The sequence below is a fragment of the Labeo rohita genome, chromosome 15 (genome assembly GCF_022985175.1).
Source record: "Labeo rohita strain BAU-BD-2019 chromosome 15, IGBB_LRoh.1.0, whole genome shotgun sequence".
Taxonomy (NCBI): domain Eukaryota; kingdom Metazoa; phylum Chordata; class Actinopteri; order Cypriniformes; family Cyprinidae; genus Labeo; species Labeo rohita.
In genome coordinates, this window is record NC_066883.1 from 19731999 (window position 1) to 19756447 (window position 24449).

At 35.9% G+C, this 24449-nt stretch overlaps 1 protein-coding gene across 1 annotated transcript; it reads right to left on the reverse strand.

Annotated features, from left to right (window-relative positions):
- Window positions 1-215: 215 nt before the first annotated feature.
- c2cd3 (C2 domain containing 3 centriole elongation regulator) lies at window positions 216-23967 on the reverse strand. The gene is given in 34 exon segments (XM_051129067.1): window positions 216-531; window positions 2072-2180; window positions 2419-3247; window positions 3323-3513; window positions 3821-3964; window positions 4050-4183; window positions 4853-5058; window positions 5659-5723; window positions 6883-7021; window positions 8642-8950; window positions 9160-9780; window positions 11061-11141; window positions 12000-12268; window positions 12394-12529; window positions 12644-12816; window positions 14428-14611; window positions 14705-14882; window positions 14967-15210; window positions 16338-16489; window positions 16630-17079; window positions 17159-17290; window positions 17378-17496; window positions 19024-19133; window positions 19242-19261; window positions 19264-19438; window positions 19635-19720; window positions 19914-20061; window positions 20221-20358; window positions 20455-20581; window positions 20996-21123; window positions 21734-21897; window positions 22107-22264; window positions 23275-23541; window positions 23822-23967. Coding segments are annotated over 34 exon segments (6570 nt in total). The 5' UTR covers window positions 23874-23967; the 3' UTR covers window positions 216-399.
- Between the last annotated feature and the right edge of the window lie 482 nt (window positions 23968-24449).

Below are 24449 nucleotides of genomic sequence, written 5' to 3' on the forward strand. Positions count from 1 at the left end.
TAATACTTTGGTTACATCACTGTCAGTATGTGGCATTGTCTGCAGCAGCTCAAATTGGCCAATTTTCTCATCTGTCAGCTAAATGCTTCTAGCCTTTTGAGCAGCTCGGTCTGACAGACATTAACTGCCCCAGACAAGCTGACAATGTGTATAAGAGGTAAAACTAAATAGTGCAAACGGGACCTTCAAGAACAATTACCCATATATGGAAATACAAAATTCTTTATTACAAAAATAGTTCATTACTGTAAATAAACAACTTTTTTAATGCTCACATTATCCAAAATTACTGTTAAAAAGTATATTGTGTCACGTAAGAAATAAATAAGCATCACAATCAAATATTTTAAATATAAAAAAAAACTTAAAACAAGCACACACACAAATTAGAAGAATTTACTAACTTTCTTCTGTAAACTTTGAAGAAAATATTTTTGCAATTCTTTTGGTCTCTTCACTTCTCTGTGACGGAGGGATGCTAGGTCTTGATCGAGGCATTCTTCTATATAGATTTCCAGGATTTGCAGTCTCCTAAAAGAATGAAATGTAATAACTAAATCATGACAGGTTTAAAAACAGATAAATAATTTTACAAATATGAAAGTGTATACCAAGATTAATGAAAATTTGTAGATTGTGCTTACAAGGAAAACTGGAAAAATGTAGTCAGTCATGAATGAAACCAACAGACTAGATTGAGCCCAACAATTTTTCTTTCCCAAAAAGAGATAGATAGATAGATAGATATAGCATCTTCAGTGTCTTAATTATAAATGAAAATATCTATCTATCTATTTCAAAGATGCAGTATGTGATATTGACAGCTAGCAGTTGAAATGGGTAGCCTGCAAATTCTAGCCTACAAAGTTTTTTCTCCCACCCCCTACTCAGATTTGAACATCCCACAGATCATTTATTATATCATTTTGAAAATGCCTATTTTGAGTAGAAGCAGTAACACAAACACACCGTTTCCATGCATGTCTCTTTAAATGCAAATGAGCTGGTGCTCTAAGCCCCCTTTTCCAGAATAGGGAAAGTTTAAGATAAAATAACCCAGATATCACATAAGCAGCAGCAGTTTAAAACATCTGTCCCACACACTTCCATTTTAAATTCACTTAGAACCTGGTCATAGGTTTTTAGCTGGACTTTGAGGCTTTTTAGGTTGGGTAAAATCTGCAATCTCTGACCCAGTTTGTTTGCAGAGTTTTCCACTAACTGGCAACCAAGGGTGTTGAAATACTATTGGGTAAACTGGCAGTGGGTGGAGTCGCACAGATGAAAACAAATACAGACATTCTGACACAGAACACACATTTAAAAGTCGAATAATGGGCTGTAGCACTGTTTTTCAGAGAAACAAGTATGTGAACTTAGCATGTATCCTAAATATTTTTATATTTACACTTTAGTTTTCAGGTTTTCAAGTTTTTCTCCAAAGTTTGCATGCCTGTAACTCAAGAAGTATTAAAGATATTTTAATGTCCTTTTAGATATTGGGTCTTAACAAACTTTCCTTTTGTTCTTTAGTTTTAATGCCCTATGGGATTAGGTTCCAGAGATACTGAATTTTTAATATGGCTCCATGAGTAAATCAATAAAATGTACACATTTTCAGTGGTTGAAAACAAAAGGTGGGTCAGTTTGCAAAAATATGACACTTCTTTTCTTTTGAAAAGGAATACCTGAAGAACAAATAATGTTACAAATAGTGATGCATCTCGTTTCTCTCTGTCAAGTGCCATAAATATTCTTTTTCCAAAGTTTGTGTGCCTATAAATCAAGAAGTATTAAAGATATTGCAATATCTTTCTACTTCTTAATGAACTTTTATTTTGAAATCTTAATTTTCAAGGCCCTACATCATTCAGTCCCAGAGATATGGGGATCTAAATTAGGCTCCATGTCCAGATCGCTAAATGTTACCTATTTTCAGAGCATATATATATATATATATATATATATATACACACATATATACATATTCACAGTACCTTTAACTTTTTCAGGATTACCAAACAGTTGCAGCAGGTTTATTGTAGTTAAAAAAAAAAGGCAGAGTACTCACAGATTCAGTTGTTGCTGATGGAAAGACAGGTGCCATCCTCAAAGCCCTCATGGATGCCTCCAGATGGTGAGCTGACAGGAAGAAATTTGGAATCTCTATAGATTCCAAACTGCACAGAGGAGTTTAGATGAAATAACCCAGATATCACATAATAATAAGCAGTTTAAAACATCTGTCCCACAGACTTCTATTTTAAATTCACTTAGAATCTCTATGGGGCAAGTGCCAATTTCTTTTGTTGGTTTTTACAACCTGAGGCACAACATGAATTTTGTTTTGAGGTAATCAGCTACATATGCTCTCACATGCTGACTTTTTTGGGGGTCATACAAAGTTCGGAAGGATACAGTTTTGCGGTCCTCTCATCACTTTTATCATCCGTTTCTGAACCAGACTCTGTAGAGGGAGGCAAATTTGGTCTCTCGCCACTTTCTTCAAGCCCACTGTTACTTTGCTCATAATCTTCACTGATACTAGAAAGAGCATCGTCTCCATCCAGACCATCTGGAGAAGACTGCTGTTCCCGATGATCTGTGGCAACTGCACCGTCACCCCTAAATGTCTCCAGCTCAGTTTCAGATCTTTCACAGATATCTGAATCAGAATCAATGCCTTGTGATTCTACGGTCAATGACTGCGGGTTAAAATCTGGACGAAGTTCTCTGCTGCTTCTATCCTCTTCTCGAGTGTGGATGGTGTCGTCATGAGCGTGATGCTGCACTAACTCCAGACTCTCCAGAGATCCCATATCTGGGTCAGACAGTAAGCTGGTCCAAGGACTGGTTCTGTCTGTGACTGAAGTGACCTCATTGAGCGTTCGAGGCTGTATTAAAGTTTCCTCAAAGTCTTCATGCTCATCCTCGTCTTTTTGCTCTTCTTTACACTCATCAGATGAGTGATCGCCGGAGCTGTGGTGGAGCTTTTCATCTTCAAGAGCAGCTGGTGACTGTCTGGTCTCTGCAGGAGCAGGAGAACTGATGGGTGAAACGTCATCGTCATCGTCATCCTCCAACATCATGTCTGAGTCTTTATGAAAGCGCGGCTCAATCTCACAGCTGTCAGACTCTGATAATATCAGCTGATCAACTCCAGATGTTAAGTGCTCCTCAAGTGCATCAAGAGTAGCAGAGCTTTTATGGGCAGTTGGTGCTTTTTCTGTGTGGTGTTCACTTAAGCCTGATTTAAAATAAATGTAAAGTTAAAATGCCTTTAAATAAACAAGAAAATCACTACAGATAACAACTGACTCACCTTTTATGATGTTATTGACCTCTCCAACCAGCTGACTGGACTTCAGGAGCAGTTGTGTGGCGTCTGTCCCAGAGTCTCTGTGCTCTTCCTGCCTGGAGGTTCCTCCCAACTCACTCAGCTTTGGGAATGTTGGAGTAGACAACTTTCGGCTAAAATATCTTTGAATATCATCCAGCTCACTCAGGTTTTTCCTTAAAAGCAACAAAAACTCCATTAATATGCATATATTTGCTTCCGAACGCCTTTATGAACCCCCCAGAGCTGTGTGGAGCACTTTTATGATGGATGGATGCACTTTTTTGGGCTTCTAAATCTCAACACCCATTCACTGCCATTATAAAGCTTGAAGGAGCCAGGACTCTGATTGTATTCGTCTGAAAAAAAAAGTCATATACACCTAGCATGGCTTAAGAGTGAGTAAATCAGAGGGTAATTTTTATTTTTGGGCGTACTATCCCTTTAAACTTTCATCTAGGAAGCGGAAGACATCGTGGGTACCTGAGGGCAGAGAAGAGTGTTGAACTGGATGGGTGGGAATCTCCTGCCAAAGAGAAGTGAGATGCTTTCTCTTCCTCGTGCAAAGTCTGATGGAACATTCTTATGTTGTCCATGTGCTCGTCGTGGCGATCCGTCACGCTGGATCTGAAAACACATTCCCATAGGTATTACTTCAGACAGTAAATCTGATAATAAGACAGCTTGCATATATTTTTCCCTAAATAAATACCGGTCAGAGAGCAGTCTTTCAAACTGTTCAGGAGGGGTGCTGATCCTCTGCTCTGAGAATCGAGTGATGTGGCTGGGAAAGCTGCTATATGTGGCTGTCGTTTGATAGCAAAGTGGAAGTGTACTGAAGAGAGCCTGCAAAAAAAACAGACAATCATCTCACTGTATTGACACTTTCAGGTTAAAATAACAGATTTTTTATTTTTATACACTACACTGTAAAAAAATAAAAAACACCATTTGTTGAGTCAGCTTAAAATAATGTTACCCTGCTGCCTTAAAATTTTAAGTTCAGTCAACTAAAATAAGTTTAGTCAACTTGAAATGTTAAGTTGTACTAAGTAACAACTTAGATATTTGTGTTTGCTAAACTTAACAGATGGGTAAGTAACCCAGCTGCCTTAAAATCTGAAGTTGATTCAACTCAAATATATAAGTTGTCACTTTGTATAATTTAACATTTCAAGTTGAATACATTTTTTTTTGAGTTGACTGAACTTAAAATTTTAAGGCAGCCAGGTTACAAATTATTTTAAGTTGACTCAACAAATTGTTTTTTTACAGTGTAGTGGTCAAAAATTAAGATTTTTTTAAAATTATTTTTAATGATGCTTGCCAAGGCTGCATATATTTGCTCCAAAATGCAATAAAAATAGTAATATTGTGAAATATTATTGCAGTTTAAAAGAACTGATTTCTATTGTAACATATTTTAAAATGTAATTTATTACTGTGATGTTAAATCTGAATTTTAATTAGCCACTACTCCAGTCTTCAGTGTCACATGGTCTATAAATGGCTTACACTTGAGTCTGGAACAACAGCCTCCTGGGCTGGCAGTCTCTGTGCACGTAGTTCCTGTACTGCCCTCAGAGGAGACACAGAGACCTTTAGCTGCCCCTGACACTGCCCGCTGAAATCAGTGATGTTATACCAGCCACAAACTGACTGAAATCCTGACAGAAGTGGTGACAGGTCTACAGACACAAATCCAATCACCCGCTCGACCTCTGCAAAGGAAATACATTGCAAAACTAGTCTTTTATATTTTCTGATGAAAATATTCCTACATTCACACTCTCAGTTTTTGCGATTAACAACAGCATTTACTTACAGGTGTGAACTGAATTACACAGACTAGGCATGCGCATCGCAGAGACGAGATAAGACAAGCATTTGAGGTTAAAAAAAGTATATAAATTATCAATTTGTTTAGAAAACGACTGATTGTTTCACTAGATAAGACCCTTCTTCCTTAGCTGGGATCGTTTAGAGCCGTTTGAAGCTGCATTTAAACTGCATTGTGGAAATTCAAATTGGGGGCACCATTGAAGTCCACTATATGAAGAACAATCCTAAAATGTTTTCCACATGAAACATAATTTCTTATCGACTTTAGAAAGAAAGACATGAACATCTTGGATGACAAGGGGGTGAGTAAATTATCTGTAAATTTTTGTTCTGGAGGTGGACTTCTCCTTTAAGGACTCGACTACAGGACTGACAACCGTATTCTGCTGCTGTGTGAACGTGGCCTATGAGTGGTGGCTTCCTGTTCAAAACCTGCTGCCGCAATGCTAGGGTGTTGTGAATGACTGCTATGTCATTACCTCCTTTATGCCAAACTTTGAAAACCAAGGACTGCTGGGGATCCAAAAGAAGCTCCTTCGACAGCCTAAAAAAAAAACAGACACACACACAAAGCAGCCACGAGTTTAACATGGGCCCACCTGGTATTAAGATAGATAATCACATGACCATTTCCACCTGGTCTTTACATGCATCTTTTGTGACCACTTGTGTTCGGATTTCATCGAGACACTCCCCTCTTAAAGGAATAGTTCATGTAAATATGTAAATTCTGTCATTAATTACCTGTAAGATCTTTGTTCATCTTCAGAACACAAATTAAGATATTTTCGATGAAATCCGAGAGCTTTCTGACCCTGCATAGACATCAACGCAACTAACAAATAATATTAATAAAATAATAATGACTTTATTCAACAATTTTTTCTCTTCCATGTTAGTCTTCACCGCGTTTTCACGAGAGTACAATGATACATCAAGAAATTCTCTACGTATAAAAAATTCTCGCTTTCTTAAAATTAAGGTTGAACCACTGATGTCACATGGGCTATTTTAACAATGGAAGGTTTGTAACAACATGGATGAGTAATTGATGACAGAATTTTCATTTTTGGGTGAACTATCCCTTTAATTGGTCACGATTTACATCACTTTCACAGGTGCACTGAATGCGCCATATAACACTCATGTGTCAGTAAGACAGTAAAACATAACTCTTACGTGGGCAGCAGGTGTCAAAAAGTAGCCTGTTCACACGCATTTGGCCATATGAGCATCTATGCTATGAAAACAATCCATTTTGCATTTACTGTCACCCACTTGAGAACGTCAATGGACCCTTTTAACATTTTCCATGATTCACAGAACCAGACGTCATAGCTGGGTAAATCCATAATGGTGAATTAAATCTACAGGTATAATTTTTGTGTGCCCATTTGCCCCAATAGAAATGAAAGAATCCTCAATAACATTTCTATGACTTCACAAAAGAGAAAAAATACTGAGAGATTGATTGGTTGGTCAGAATAAAGAAAGATAAAATTGACTGTCATTCAATGCAGTAACATCAACTTATTTTTTTGTAATTTATTACCAAGCTAAATGAACACAAAGTATAGGGCTGTAAAATGTACATTAATCTTTAATTAAAAAATGAATTTTACGAGTAAATGGTAACATCACTGTCTATGAAAAGGGCCCATGGGAAAGTATGAGAAATGTCAAATGGGTTTAAATGGGTTTACCTGCATTCTTGCTGGTGGTCCCACACAGGGCAGTCACTGTCTTTGATCAGTGCTGTGGTCACTGTGCCCGGGGCATCGGCGGTGGCGTAAGAAACACAGCAACTAGGCAATCCTCCACCGCGCTCAGCAAGAGGACAACCTGAGGATGACAACACCGTTAAAACATCTTATACACAAGGTACTTGCAAATGAGAAAAGTCAAATATGTAATAAAATACAAAGTTCTGTCATGAAACTCTAGATGCCTGCAAGCCGATAGGTTCTAACTCCATCTGATATAATTACATTATTATTCACATGGCACAGCTGATTGGTTCGTTTCACATCAGCAGCCAATGAGCTTGTTGCTCAGTTTTCAAATACTTGGCTAGTGCTTGCTGTAGCAGTTACAGCGAGCTTCAGAAACCCTCCACCATCCCCAGCTCCACCTTTATAGATCTGCTACGGGGTAATGTTATGTATGTTATATGTGAGCGTGGACCACAAACCACTCATAAGTAGCACGGTATATTTTTTCTTTTATGCCAAAAATCATTAGGATATTAATTAAAGATCATGTTCCATGAAGATATTTTGTACATATCCTACCGTAAATATATCAAACCTTAATTTTTGATTAGTAATATGCATTGCTAAGAACTTCATTTCGACAACCTTTAAAGGCATTTTTCTTAAGATTAAAGATATTCGGCCAAATGTCCTATCCTAACAAACCATACATCAATGGAAAGCTTTATTTATTCCAGATGATTCATTTATTTCAGCTGATGTATAAATCTATAAATGTATACATTTAAAAAAAATTGACCCTTATGACAGGTTTTATGGTCCAGGGTCACATATGTTATATGTGCAGTAGCACTAATTCCAACATGCTCACAGCAGCATGTCTGTGAATGCATTGCCAGTAGCAAGACTTGGTACTATCTATTCTGCTAAGATCAAAAACATATTGAAATTATGTTTCTTGAGGAAAACATTTCAGGAATTGTCTGCCTATAATGGACTTCAATGGTGCCCCCAAGTTTGAACTTCCAAAATGCAGTTTAAATGCAGCTTCAAGGGGCTCTAAACGATCACAGCTGAAGAAGTGTATTATCTGGCGAAACAATTGGGCATCTGCGATGCATATGCGTAGTTGGTGTAATTCGGGTTCAGTAAAGTTTAGGGTATGTTGAAAAACTCCTGTCTCATTTTCTTCTTCAACATCAAAATCATCCTACATCTCTGTTTTACCATATTTTTTTTGTAAAGGGGGTTTGATCTTTTTTGCATGTTCACTTTGTAAACACTGGGTTGGTACTTCCGCAGCGATGTAGCATGATTTTGAAGTTGGGGAAGAAAACGAGACAAAAAAAAAACAGAGTTTACACAGACTTCGACAAGACGAGCTTTTGAGGTTAAAAAGTATATATAACTGTCAATTTGTTTTTCGAAAATGACCGATCGTTTTGCTAGACAAGACTCTTGTTCCTCGGCTGGGATCGTTTAGAGCCCTTTGAAGCTTTTAAACTGCATTTTGGAAGTTCAAACTTGGGGGAACCACTGAAGTCCATTATATGGAAATAATTCCTGATTTTTTTTCCTCAAAAAACAATTTCTTATCGACTGAAGAAAGAAAGACGGGAACATCTGACAAGGGGGTGAGTAAATTATCTGTGAAATTTTGTTCTAGAAGTGAACTTCTCCTTTGACATTTTCATGTACATTACTATTGTAAACTCTGAGAGTTGTCATGACAGAACTGTGGTTAATTTACCCTTCAGGCTCAGATGCATAGCTTTGTCCACAGTAACGTTGGCTATGAAGGTGTCCTCATTGTTGATTTCTTTGGCTGGTGGTTCATCAGTGTTCACAGCTGATTTGATCAGCTGTTTGCTGGGGGATTGAGATGGTCTAGACAGCACTGTGGTGGGGAGGTCTCCATCCTCCTCATCTTCTACTGAGCTGTTGAGCTCCTCAGTGGCTTGAGGTTCATGCTGAACAGAGTCTGTTGTGACAGTAATATGGACTCTGAGAGCAGCGCCACTCAGGTTTACAGCGGAGCGCTTGAACAAAGGATACACACCTACCACGAAAGATCAGATAAGATAAGATTAGATTAGATAAAAGCAAAGGAAATATCATGGACAGGATTTGCCTGGCACTTTAGGCACTAACTAAAACCATGGTACAATATATGGACTAAAATGCAATTAAGATTAATCAAAATTGTGTCTCTTTTCTTCCATGTGTCTTTATTGCTTTAAAATAAATAAGAAAAAAGCAAACATCTACCACTGATTGTTTGGTGGTGCTTCAAGGTCCCAGCGAGAGCAGAGAGATCCACAAAGGCAGAGCCCAGCAGACGGTCAGCGTTATGAGGCCTGACTCTCTTCTCCTTCCCAAAGGCCACCCACACCTGCACCTCCAGCTTCTCCTCCCTCAGGTACCAGCGCAGGGGTTGAGTCCGCCTCAGCACCACGCTTCTGCTCCCTTGAAATGCCACCGTGGCTAAACCTTCTCCTCCCTCACTCTCGTCTGGAACGGGATGTCTAAGTTCAGAGCAGACGGTCTGCTGGTTGTACAGTTTGTATCTGTAGTAGCAGTACGTGGAACGCTGTAAGTCTTCATGTCCTGGCAGCAGCAGGCAATGGATGGGAAGCCACACTCTAGGCATGGAAAGTGACAATGTCAGCGACTTTGTGCTGGCTTCCAAAGTGTCTTCGTCCTCTATGTCTGCCTCTTCTTCACTGTCTTGCTTCACGTCCCATCCCAGACCACGGGCTGAAGTGATGACTCGCTCTCTATCTGCATGATGGGAAAAACTGATGGAGACTTCAAGCCCTCCTGCTGAAGTCAGACTGTGAGATGATGTTGTGCTCGGAGGTAGAGAAAGACTGTACCAGCCAGATATGCCTGTCAATATGTAAATATAATAATAATTATATTTCTATTAATATTCAATACTTTACTAGAAGCATTGCCAAATAACAGACAAGGTTTTACAAAGCTAAAATGTAAAAAAAAGGAAATAAATTATATTACATACAAACCGCTGTTAAAAAGTTTCTTAAATAAGTCTCTTATGATCATCAAGGCTGCATTTATTTGATCAAAAATACAGAAAAAAAACAGTAATATTGTTAAATATTATTATAATTTAAAAAAACGTTTTTCTATTTTACTAGTTTTTAAAATTATGAAATAATTTTAAAAAATTTGTTCCTTTCATGCAAAGTTGAATTTTCATCAGCCATTACACAATTCTTCAGTGTCACACAATCCTTCAAAAATTATTCTAATATGCTGATTTGATACTCCGTTATCATCAATATGCTTAATATTTCTTTGGAACCTGTGATAGTTTTTTCAGGATTCTTTGCTGAATAAAAAGTTAAAAAGAACATAATTGATTAAAAATTTTTTTTTTAAATAAAAAAAAAAAGTCTTTACTATCTATCCCTATCAATTTAACACATCCTTACTAAATAAAGGTATTCATAAAAAAAAAAAATATATATATATATATATATATATATTGTACATGTATATTGTTAAAAAGGATTTCTATTTTGGATAAATGCTGTTCTTTCGGACTTTTTATTTATCAAAGTATCCTGAAAAAAGTATCACAGCAGCAAAATCTGTTTTCAACATTGATAATAAATCCGCATATTAGAATGATTTCTGAAGGGTCATGTGGAGACTGGAGAGATGATGATGAAAATTCAGCTGTGCGCACAGGAATAAATTATATTTTAAAGCATATTAAAACAGAACACCATTATTTTAAATTGTAATAATATTTCACAATTTTCGTTTGAGCAAATACAGCCTTGATGAGCTTAAAGAGACTTCTTTAAAAATATAAACAAAAATCTCACTGATCCCAAACTTTTGAATGCCAGTGTAAATTACCACAAACATATAAAAACAAGTAATACTAAAATAGAAAGTAGTTGTTTTAAATTGTAAACATATTTCACAATAGTACTGTTTTACTGTATTTTGGATAAAATAGCATAAATAATTAAATAAAACTAACACAATAAAAACATTTTCAAGCAAAGCAGATAATTTTAAAAGCTAAAATATAAAAGCTAAATAGAAATGTACAAACATTACACTACATTACATATAAATTAACACTACAATTTTATATATATATATATATCAAATCCTAAAGACTTTCTTACCACTTTGTTTATAAATCAGATCTGCAAGCCTAATTTTCACAGTGCCCAAGACAATGTCCTTTGATCTTGTTGTATCAGCCACTACAATGAAATGAAAGAAATATACAGTACATAATATTTAAAATGCTGAAATGGAGTGATAATACTACTAATTAAAAAATAAATATTAAAATAAGACTAAACTGCAGGTGTATAAATAAAAACAAATTGACTTAAAAATTTCCCAAACAGGAAAATCATCCTTTTCAAACAGAACTAAAAAAAAAAAAAAAAAAAAAAAATAAAAAAAAACAAATAAAATAATAAACTAAAATAACTACCCACACAATAAAAGCCATGTTCTTTTTCATTCCTTACAACACAGATATACACCTACACACATCTTTTGCATGACAGGATTATATAATAAAAAGCTGCATGTTTTGGTGGAGTAATTTGCAACCCAAAGGCATAGGTGGAGTTTTACTTTTATGCATGGTGGGGCACCCACTGGCAGAATTTTATTTTTATATATGTTCTATATTTCATATATTTAAGTAACGTAATTTATGTAACATATTCTACATTAAAATACATTTAGAATTGCCCTACTTTCCTCATAACTGAGAAACTTGTTTCTGATGTAGCCAAAGAGTTAACTTGCAAAAGCGGGAAAATAACGAAAAGAGAGTCCTCTCTATCAAGATAGGTTGAGAATCATGAGTTGAGGGATATGAGGCTTAAATTGAAATTATTTTACCCAAAACGTACTTATTCTATCCACTAAAATAATAAGATAATATAAATAAAATGAAAAAATATGAACTCTTCGATTTTTTTATAGCTCAGACAAAATCACGATTGGCTCCCGTCTAAACTCCGCCTATGCCCAAAGGTATCCAAACATCCTTAACAGAAGTGTGTCATGACAAAACGACATCTCAAACATATCTCACTCACTTTTGCGTGTATCTCTGTTGTAAATAGTGAAGACGGCCACTGCCTCCTGCAGGAGTTCTGCCAGACTGACGCTCTCCCCGCTGTCTCTCTGCACCAGCAGGTTACAGCAGAACTCAGCGTGATGTTCAAACTCTGGGCAGAAACTTCTGGCCGCTACACGTGTGCTTCGAATCTCACTGTCTGGCAGGAAGGACAACTGCATGGTGATGAAGGAGTTGAGCCCCACTTCAGAGTAATACTGCAATGAGTTGTCTATATCTGCAAGAGCTCTGAGAAACAAAAGAAAAATGCCAAAATTATAGGTTATGTAATGTTGAATCAGTTTAATCAAACTAGATTGCTGTTGGGGTAATTGGTTAAAAGCTAAAGGCAGATCTGAAGCAGATTGACTCACTTGGCAGCGCCTTGCAATCCAGCTGCTCTGTGCACCTGCACAACCAGTGTCACTCTGCGGGATGGCACAACCCCACTTTTCACTCCTATGCTCCTCATTGGTCGAGACTTGTACTGAACGCTCACTTCAAGCAGCCCTACAGGTAAGCACAGATAAAAGCTGGTTTTAGGTTATTGCATTGTTTCAAATTCATAATGATTATGTGCATGTTATCTGTATGGAGTTTTAAGATAATTAGATATGCAACTACCAGGGGGCAGAGGTTGTGTGTGAACAGGTCGATCAGTTCTTGGTACCAGAGGAAGGGAGAAAAGTTGTGCATCGGTTTGACCCTGTTTATGCATAGTTACCATGGCGCATAGTTTGGACATGGGCAGCAGTCCTCTCGCTACTAGCTGATCTCTAACATTTGGATAATAATACCTGCAAAAGTCATATTTTCCAAACAAATATTACAAAAATATTACTTACAAAGAGAGACATGTTTAAAAAAAAAAATAATAATAATAATACAGAAAACAGAATTAAACAATAAAAACATTATTAAATGAAAACAATGTTTTTAAATGCTAAAATATAAAAAGAAGAATGAATAAAATTAAATAATATTGCCAAATAAAATATTGCTAACACAAAATAACATTTTTTAATGTTTAAACATAAAAAGCAAATAAATAAATGAAAATATTTCCAAGTAAAAAAAACAAATAAGTAAATCAAATATTGTCAAAAAACACATTTTAAATGCTAAAATGTAAAAAGCAAACAAATAAATAGACAAAGAAACAAATCAATAAATAAAACCAAATAAATAGACGCTTTAAACGCTACAACGCAAAAATAAATAAAAAATAAATAAATAAATAAATAAATAAAACTGACAAAAAAGACATTTAAATGATAGAACATAAATAAATAAAATATTGCCAATAAACATGCTTTTACAAAAAAAAAAAAAACGCTAAAGAGACATTTTAAATGCTGAATGTAAAAAGCAAATAAATAAAACCAAATAATGAGACGTGTTTTTAAAAGCTACAATGTATAAATAAATAAATAAATAAATAAACAGGCAAACAAAACAGACACATTCTCAATGCTAGAATGTAAATAAATCAGCTAAAAAAGCTGCCAAAAAACATGCTTTGACATGTAAAAAATATATTAATATGTAAAAAAATTATTGCTAAAGGGACATTTTAATTGCTAAACGTTAAAAGTAAACTAAATAAATAGAAATATTACCAAATAAAAGAGACAAACAAGTACATAAATCAAATATGGTCAAAAACATGTTTGAAATACTAAAATGCAAAACAATAATAATAATAATAAAGAAAGAAAGAAATCATAATAATATTGCCAAAAAAAAGACAAATTTTAAATGCTAAAATGTACAAAGCAAATAAATAAACAAATAAAACCAAATAAAAGAGACATGTTTTTAAATGCTTAAATGTAATAAATAAATAAACATTACCAAACAAGAGACACAATAAATAAACAAACAAACATAAACCTTCGCTAAAGAGACACAATTTATTTGCTAAATGTAAAAGGCAAATAAATAAATAAACAAATAAATAAAACCACATAAAGTGTTTTTATAAACTATGTTATGTAAACATGTTTTTAAATGCTATAATGTAAAAGAAATGAATAAAAAGTAAAACTATTGCCAAACAATGAACACATTTTAAATGCTAGTGTGTAGATAAATAAATAAAGCAATGCCAAAACGTGCTTTTACATGCTAAAATGTTAAAAAAAAAACAAAAAAAAACAACACACACTGCTAAAAAGCCATGTTTCAAATGATAAATATGAAAAGCAACTAAGTAACTAAATGAGTAGAACCAAACCAAAAAGTATTACCAAATAAAAGAGAAAATGTAAGTACCGTAAATAAACAAACAAACAAACAAACAAACAAATAAATAAATACATATTGCCAAATAAAATAAATACATTTTAAATGCAACAATGTAATAAATAAAATTCAGGACTAAACTACAATTTCTTAATTTACTGTACCTGCACCAAACCTCAAACTGCACTCCTCCTCCATTCCTCATCCCCTGACTGGCTAGTGAGCTTAACAGTATTCTTTGCACCGGGACTTCAGGAGAAGCCAGCAAGACATGAGTTTCATTATGTCCAAACATGGGGTCAGGCACACAGAGAGTGGTCTCAGTTCGGTAGGCCTTGAGCTCCACATCTGTGAAACAGAAAGTTGGTTGAGCCGAATAGAGGAAAAAAAAAAAAAAAACCAAAAACTTTTTTTCATACAGTCAGCAAGAAAACAGCTTACTGCTCTCAACAACATGTGGGTCCGTGTCCTCACTCGACTCATTCTGTGCAGGGAAGGAGTACTGGATGTAACAGTCAGCTTCTCCCCACACTGTGGACTGCAGAGGCGTCAGACCCTTCACTCTCTCTACTCGGACCATGAAGACATGCTCACGCAGAACATCCACAGTGGTACTGGCCTACAAGAACATTGATTTAGAAACAAACTAAGCTTCATTCTTTAGGCACAAACGCTACTTTTGGGAGTTTTAAAGTGAACTAGCCTTGTTTTCCACATGTGGCCGATGATCTAACATGTGCGCTGGTCGAGGTAATGGTAATACGTGGGTCAGCTCGTCATCCCTCATTCGCTGCAGTGCCGTGATCTGCTGGGCTAGACCCATTGCTAGACACACCCTGAGGTTTCCACGAGTGGCGCCGCTGAATACATCAACCACAGGCATGTAACTGTCCACTCCAACCACTGGATACTGAGACTGCAAGAGCAGTTCTGTGATCTTGGGGTCTCTGGAGACAGAGTAAAACAAACAAACAAAAAAAAACTGTTAAGCTTCTGTTTCAGTGTTATTTTACTATTCTTTTATTTATTATTATATCATTCATATTTTTAATAATTTGAAATTTTATTTCAGTTGTTTTTAACATTTTTTAAATGTATTAATTTTAATTTGTTTTAGTCATTTCTATGCAATTTTGTCATTTCGTTTAAATAAAAATAGATTTATGTTGCTTGAACCCCTTAACTAGATAGACAGATAGATAAAATAATGGATAGAATGATAGATAGAATGAAAAATGTAACGATAGATAGAACGATAAAACGATATGATAAAGATGATAGATAGACAGAATGATAAACAGACAGATAGAACACAAAATAGACAGATGGATAGACAGACAGTCAGACAGACAGACAGACAGACAACGATATATATAGAAACAGATAGATAGATAGATAGACAAAGTTAGAATGACAGACAGAACGATAGAAAGACAGATAGAATGTCAGAACGAAAGTTGACAGAACGACAGAACGATAAAAGGATAGATAGAATGATAGAACGATACATAGAACGATAGATAGATAGATAGATAGATAGATAGATAGATAGATAGATAGAAAGTTATAATGATAGAGGGATAGACAGACAGAACGATAGAACAATAGATAGAATGACAGATAGATAGAACGATAGATAGATAGACAGAACGATAGATAGAACATTAGAACGATAGATGATAGAACGACAGAATGATAAAAGGATAGATAGAACGATAAAAGGATAGAATGGTAGAACGATACATAGAATGATATAGATAGATAGACAGATAGATAGATAGATAGACAGATAGATAGAGGGATAGACAGACAGAACAATAGACAGAACAACAGATAGATAGAACGATAGATAGAATGATAGATAGATAGAACATTAGAACGATAGATGATAGAATGATAGACAGAATGACAGAACTATAGACAGAACGATAGATAGACAGATAGACAGAACGACAGAACGATAGATGGAATGATAGAACGATACATAAAACGACAGATAAAACGATAAATAGAACGACAGAATGATAGAACGATAGATAGAACGATAGATAGATAGATAGATAGACAGATCTACCTGAAGGACATGTAGAACTGGTGGAGAAGTAGTTTTACCAAACCGAGAAGTTTATCATGGTCTGAGCTACTGGCCCTCAACCAAACTTCAACAACCATCATGTTGTTCTTCATTCTCTCTAACAGTTTGTTGGTCAGTGCAACTGGAGCCACCTGTATCATATTAGAAATTAAGTTAAAAACAAAGAACAAACTACATTTTCTAAATAATACTGTATTGTGGGAACCCTGATGATATCCACCACTAAGTAATATGGTTAAAGCTTGTGAATGATTCTGTGTTTAGCACCAACCTGAATAAAGCCGAACGATGGATGTTTCTGACCCCAGCTCACTGTTGACCGAGCGGTTTCATCGGATCCGAGGAGTTTACAGTTTAAGTAGACGTTGGGCTGCATGGGTGCACAGTTAAAATCTTTCCCATCAGGCACCATGAGCAACATATGAAGTAAAACCTCAGTCTCCTCCTCTTCCTGCCGCAGAGGCTCATGAAGAGAGCTCTGGTATCTGACGTGTGGTGATATGGATCGTGATCTGGTTGGAGGTATCAGGATACTCTGGACTTGATGAACACCTGCACTAGGAGACGGGTCTCTTCTGCAGTCGCTGACACATAAACCCTGTGGTCCATCATACTCTTCAGTCAAACGGGAAGAAAGAGGTCTTGCTGGACTGAGCATTCGTTTTGCAGGTCTCTTTTTGGTAGAGAAATCATTCTTGTCTGCTGCCAACTCAAATGACACCTTAAAAAAAACATAAGGGACAAAGAATCATGAGATCAATACAATCTCCTAATTTTGGATCTTTTGAGCGATGCATTACCTTTAGAGGACCAACTGCTTGTTTATCAGTGTTTCCATCTGGTCTCTGAACAGGAAGGGCAGCAGAAATGCTCAGAAATTCACTCTGCATCAGAGAGCTCAGAGGAAACATTGCTGATCCAATGAGAACGTGCTAAACAACAGACAAGAGAAGATCAGGCCTCTAACAGCTTTTTTTTGAGGTTTGTTTGATTTTGTGATTAGCACACACTGCACTTACTGTCTTTTGAAGGCTATTTCTGGAGTAGATCTTGAATGTGACGTTCATCTCCCACCATTGTTTAATCGTCAACCTACTGAACCTCACTGGAAACAAACTTTGGTGCTGAAACGTCACAACTGAAACAAAAATGAATCACCAGATTACTACACCACTTCGTAGCACTGAAACCCTACTGTAATTGTCAGAATGATCACGGACCAGCGATCTCCATGTAAAACTGATTGTGCAGACCAAACCGTAAGTCATAGAGACTTGAAACTTGGAGGGATGGTAGTACTCACACCATCTACCATGTGACCAAGGCTCGCCCCAGTCGGCTTGACGGGGGTGCTACAGCAAACAAAAGTATAAAATCGCTCATAACTTCTAAGCTGTCAGCTGCAGGCTTAAGTGTCTTATGTTGTTGGAATCCTTGGCTCATGGCAAACAAAACACATCAGTTTCGATCAAGTCTGGGAAAATTTTTCAGGTATTTTGCATTTTTTGAAAATTTTACTTTTGCAAACTAGTCCTAGGTCAGCCAATTGGAACCAAACCAGTGCAGAAAGATTCTCTTGAGACTTAATATAAAAAATTATCAAAAAAGCTGAACTTTCAACTCACCGTCGCAAAGGGATGCCAAAATGTTCGAAAGGGGCAGGTACACTTTTAGTAAAATGCCTAGAACTCCTTAACAGAATGAGATATCTTAGCCAAACTCAAAACACTTATGTAAGAGCTCAATCTGAGATCATAGGGAAAAAAAAAAAAAAAACATTGTGGAGCTTGACCACTTAGTGGCGCTACTAGAGAAGAAAAACATAAAAATGGCTATAATGGCACAACCATTTGTCCTGTCAACATGGAAATCAGTGTGCACGGTCTTGTTCCAAAGTGTCACAAGTGTCTATAAAGACATTTGCGTATCTCAAAAAAGGTCCCAAAGACCTGATAGAAATTTCAAAGAAATCCACTGGGGTAAATCGCATACACTGTGTATACACAGTGTAATACACTGTGTGGTTTTTCGCACATACACGCAATATTCGTATCATATGATTGAACTCCTAATTCCGGACAACTTTGCCTCTAGTACCACTGCTGTCAATCAAATTGTTTGTTGAATAATTGAAAAGATGTAAAAACCCTACTTTTGGAAACTAGTCCAAATTTTTTTACTCAATCTGGACAATACCAGATAATTCTCAGTACAATTCTCCTGGCTCTCTAGGCCAATAATTATCATAATAATAATAATAATAATAATAATAATAATGTTGAAATTTATCCTTTGGGAATACAGGGTTGTTTAGAAAAGACGCTTGTCTGAATTTACCCAAAATCCTATAAAGCCTAAAGAAAAACTCAAAACTTCACAAAGCCAGGCAAGCACATGCAACAGGTGATTCTAAACAAACATGCAAAGTTTTAAGGAGATCGGACCACAGCTGACGCTTTAACAGTCATAAACGTTTGAAAAACATCATATTTCTATGGCAAAATACCTGTATTTGACAAAAATGTTTTTTTTTCAATCACTGATTTAGGTAGTTACAGACTTATTAAACAATATGTCTTTTTCCATATTTTTTTAAATGCCTTAAAGCGCTTGAAAAGCTATATTTTCTCTTAGTTTTTGTTAAAGTTTTCTAGAATGTACTCACCGCCATCTGTTACCTTACTAGAGACAACTTTCGTAATCTCTGAAGGTACACGCTGAACATCTTCATACCCAGCAGAGACCAGTGGAAAGAGGTACTCCACAATATAAAAGCTAGATAAACAGGATATTAGTTCAGGTTAGTTTTTAAAAATGAACACAAATCACTAGCCAATACGATCTATGAATATTATCTCATGTGAAATATCTTAAATGTCATACCATTTCTTTGTGGTGAGAGGGGGCGGGGTGGTCTTCCTCTTTTAGACAGACTTCTTGAAGTACTCTCAGTGGGAACTTTTACCTCACTGATGGTGACCCTGGCAAAACGAATATCTCCAAGCAAAGCTATTTTATCCATGCTAAGTCCAGAGAAATCATCTCCTGCTTCTGAATGCTGCACATCTTCCGAATCAAGCCTTCAAAAAATATAGGAAGATATGAATTTTTCTTCAAAGTTGAACTTTTTTTTATTACTCTAAATATATTGTATGATTTTTCTGTTCATTCACAAAGAAGTTTAAACATTTACATAAAGGTTTTTTAATTTATTTACTTTTATAAAAAAACATAAGTAAATGAGTTTTGAGGATTTTCTGTATTGGTGTAACTGACCGGGCATTTTTAGTTGGTCCTGTGTGTACTAGCTTCTCTGCTGGGTCTTTCTTCTGATGGTCCTCTTCCAAACATTCATCTGATATCTGAAAAAAAAAAAAAAAAGTTATATGTTTAAAGGGACATATCTTAATTTGTGTTCCAAAGATGAACAAAAGTCTTTCGGGTTTGGAATGACATAAGGGTGAGTAATTCATGACAGAATTTTCATTTTTGGGTGAACTATCCCTTTAAGGAAACTAAACGTAAAAGTTTGCCATGTTACACTGTAAGACTTACAGGAGCTTTGTAGAAAAGGTTCTCCAGAAGACTCTGATCATACTGAGGGTCGTTGAGCTCACTGTCCATGAGCACACTACTGTGATCAGAAAGAGAATCTGGGAGAGAACCCTCTCCGTCCCAGAACTGCAGAACAGATCCATTAACACTGAGGAACAGAGCCACCACAAACATTTAAACATATAGTTTGCAAACACAGACAATATAATTCAACTCACTCTAAAAGTTTCCCACATTTTTATCAAGTATTTAAGAGCAAAGTTCCATTTACTTCACTTAAACTAAAGGTAACGGTAGCCTTGACTACCTTCCCAGCAGTAGATCCACAGCCATGTCCTCTGTGTTGACTCTAGTCTGACTTGGTTCTTCAAGGTCCTGAGAAGGATGCTGGAGTTCTGATTGAAGGATGTTCTCCAGAAACTGTCCTGAAGAGGGTCTGGCTGGCCTTTAGGAGGAAGATAATGTTTAACACCATTTATAATCATCAACATTCTGCCATTTTTTTTTTACCTTTTTTGAATAAAAAAAGAACAGTTCATACAAGGCATCAGTGTTGTCTTTGGAGAGAGGCAGGGGAATGTCCTTCAGAGGAACATCTGACTCCACATCAGATTTTAAGGCTGAAACCACCATGGCATTTCTGAGTTTGCTCCCACGCTCCAGAAGAACTGGAGGAAAAACATAAATAAGTCAAATATAATGAAAATAAGTCAACTTTATCATGAAAAATAAGTAAAGAGTAAACAAATACTTGGCATATGCATCAGGTAAATAACTGAAAAGAGTCACATGTAAGAGAGTGTAAGAGCCTGGTCTTTTTGTCTAAAGGTTTGCCATCAGGACTATCACAATGATGTCAAAATCTCTAAAGAAACATTTTTAATTGGTTTAGTGTTATACTGACATAAAGTTGAGAGCTATTACGAAACTATGTTAATTTTTGGACTATATTTTAAAAAGAACAGTCCTTTGAACATTCCTTATAAATGTTCTATGGCACAAAGTATTTAAGCTAAAATAGTGCTGTGTTTAACATTAATGTGAATATAATGAATTCAGTGAATCAAGATTTTAAGGTTTACCTGATAAAAGGTCAACAGGTGCATGGCTATTTGCTGGAAGACTTTGGGCTGAAGCAGGTTTAGGTTTTCCAGTAGAAGCAGCTGGCATGACGTTACTGTTTTCTTGAAAATACAAGTAATCCTTCCCTCTAAAACAAGAATATTGGACAAGAACAATAATTTACTGTTAATGTTTATTGAGATAAAATTAAAAACTAAAGAATTGTGTTTAAAAAACAGTTTAGAAATTGTTTCCTTAGCAAGTAACTAAAAAAAAAACCTCATGTCTTTAAGTTGAAGTACAATATTACTAAAACTAAATTAAAATGAAATTAAATGAAATCATAAAAAAAGGTAATTCAAATAAAAATAAATGGACAACACATAATAATAACAACTGAATTTAATGATTATTGTAATTATTATTATTAGTTTTACAAAGAGATAATAATATAACTTAAAAGATCATAAATAAAAAAATAATAAATAGTATATAAATGACACCAAAATAACACTGGGGAAAATGATTACAATAGAATTACTTTTTTCATGTAAAATAATAATTTTAATAAAGACATTTTAAATTACACATTTAATCCAATATTTTTGTACTTTAACTTGACCATTCATAGACCACAGTAAATCTTAAACTAATTACAAGATCAGTCCTGAGGATGAGCGTTGTTGCTGAAGAACAACATGTGAACAGAGTGATCTAATGACAGTTTGCTCCACATTATCCAAAAGATAAAAACAAACCTAGGTATGTGGCCAGAACTGCTGCCAGCTGTCTCCTTTACACTCGGGACAGCCTGGTCCAGGGATGGCTGTGGATGAGCCTGTGCGTCGAGGCTCATATCAGTTGTGGGTACTGAACTACTGCTGTCATATCCCTCCGTTAACGCTTCCAGGGCAAGAGTAACCTACGATACACATGAAACAACACATAAATAACTCTTGTGCTGTGCTGATAATCTATCTAATTTGATGTTCCCAGTCCAAATTCCCAGAAAGAAAACAAGTTGATTTGATTTCAGCTGCGATAGGATTAACTATGGTTTTTGATAAAATATATTCACAAGTGAATTTGATCAGCTGAATAAATGTGAACTCTGTTGAACATCTCACCCACCTGGAGCTCTCCAAGTTTTTCTGATGTTGGGGAAACAAGTGTGAAATATCCATTTATGGAGTTAGACAAAGAAAGCCGGGCAATCCCAGGAATTTGAGCTCGAGCTAACGGCAAATGATCAACCTTTGTAAGCACATCCAGCACCAATGAGCCCATATCTGTGAATAAAGAAATATTAGATTCAGTTATGCATAACATAAATAAATTCATGGCTTCTGCAGGTTCAACAAAGATACATTTCAGACCCGCTGAAAACCTGAAATTCACACACATGTAAAGTTAAAGAAGAAGTCCAGAACAAAAACTGACAGATAATGTACTCACCCCTTGTCATTCAAGATGTTCATGTCTTTCTTTCTTCAGTCAATAAGAAATTATGTTTTTTGAAGGAAACATTTCAGTATTTTTCTCCATATAATGGACTGACATGGTGCCACGATCCCAAATGCAGTTGTAAACGTTCCCAGTCAAGGAAGAATGGTCTTATATAGGGAAACGATCGGTTATTTTCATAAAAATAATACAATTTCTATACTTTTTAATGTCAAACGCTCGTCTTGTCTCACTCTGCCTGAACAGTTTTTTTCCGGTTTGTGACAGTTAGGGTATGTCAAAAAATTCCCATCTCATGTTCTTCCTCAACTTCAAAATCGTCCTCGCTGTTTTACCTTTTTTGTTAAGGGTGTTTGATCTTCTTTGCATGTTCACTTTGCAAAGACTGGGTCGGTACTTCTGCAGTGATGTGGAATGATTTTGAAATTATTTTTGAAGTTGAGGCAGAATACACAGAGTTCAGGGAGAGCAAAACAAGACGAGCGTTTGAGATTAAAAAGTATTTAAAAAGTATTTTTTTAAGAAAATAACTAATTGTTTCGCTAGATAAGACCCTTCTTCCTCGGCTGGGACCGCATTTGGGATAAATTGGAGCCGCATTTAAACTGCATTTTGGAAGTTCAAAATCGGGGCACCATATCAGTCCATTATACAGAGAAAAATCCTTAAATGTTTAACTAAAAAAACATAATTCTCTTTACAGCTGAAGTAAAAAGACACGAACATTTTGGATGACAAGGGGGTGAGTACATTAGTTGTACATTTTTGTTCTGGAAGTGAACTTCTCCTTTAAATATGTTTAGTATGTTCAGTCAATAATCAGTCCAAGTCTAACCTGTCAAATAGGACGTCAGCTGTTTTGGTCCACATCGAACTGGAAAGCGGGCTGTCGATTTTACCCCTTTCTGATCAACATGTCCATCTCTAGGCCTGAAGAAGGTGCCACTGGAAGACTCTCCCCACCATCTGAGCCTGATCAGAGTCACAGGAGGAGGTCTAGTGATGGTCCACAGCACTTTACTCACTGTCACTCTTAGAAAACATCTCAGCTGGCCCTCCACTAGAGGAGGAATACTGGTGGTTGGAGACACATCACTGAGCACTGCAAAGTGGACAGTAAGAAAGACATGAGATTACGTTTTCTAACTTTCAATACTTACAATACAGCTGTTTATTTTTCACCTAACTGTCGAAGCGCAGTCTACAAATAAGTACTACTGACTCTAAACACTAAAATGCTGACTAAAATGCTGTCTAGGTAAGTTAGGCAGATCACTATTTAGACGCGGGTTTTGTCCTCGCAAAGGTTACGAGATTTTAAATCTCTTTAAAACACTGTCGGATTTGCTACAAATAACAACCTCCACACCAAAGTAACTTACCTCTTTTTCTGTTGCTTACACCCTTTGAGGGTTTCACCTTTTTATTCTTCATCCCTCACATCGAGAGAGTACTAAATAATGTTATTAATGAACCAAAGCCATCATACTTTGTTGACAGTTGCGTTAACAAACATAATACCGCTGAGCAACGGCTCGACCAATCAGAAGCCAGAATGACTTCTTCGCTTTGCTTTGACAAACAGTGAAAGGGGTTTCTAGCGCCTGTAAAGGAAATATATGAAATTACAAGGAAACGAATTGATATTACGAACATTTTAACACACTGGTAAACAAACGTGTAGTAATTGTAATCCTAGGATTACTTATTAAACCGATGATACTTATTATTATACTTGTTTGTATTATGCAAAGTCATTAACTCTAAGCAATAATACTGTAACTAATAATAGTAGATCATATAATATTTGCTGTAATAATAGTGAACAAACTAACCACAAACCATTTAATGGATCTGGTCGAAGAATCCTGGTGTTTAGTGCACTTCATCTCAATGGGTGTGTCCTACCCAGTTGTTTTTATGTTTGCATGTTATGTTTTTGTATAAGTAAGTTGGTTGCAAATTACCTCAGCACTTTAATGTACTTCATGAAGAAAAAAGATACAGATT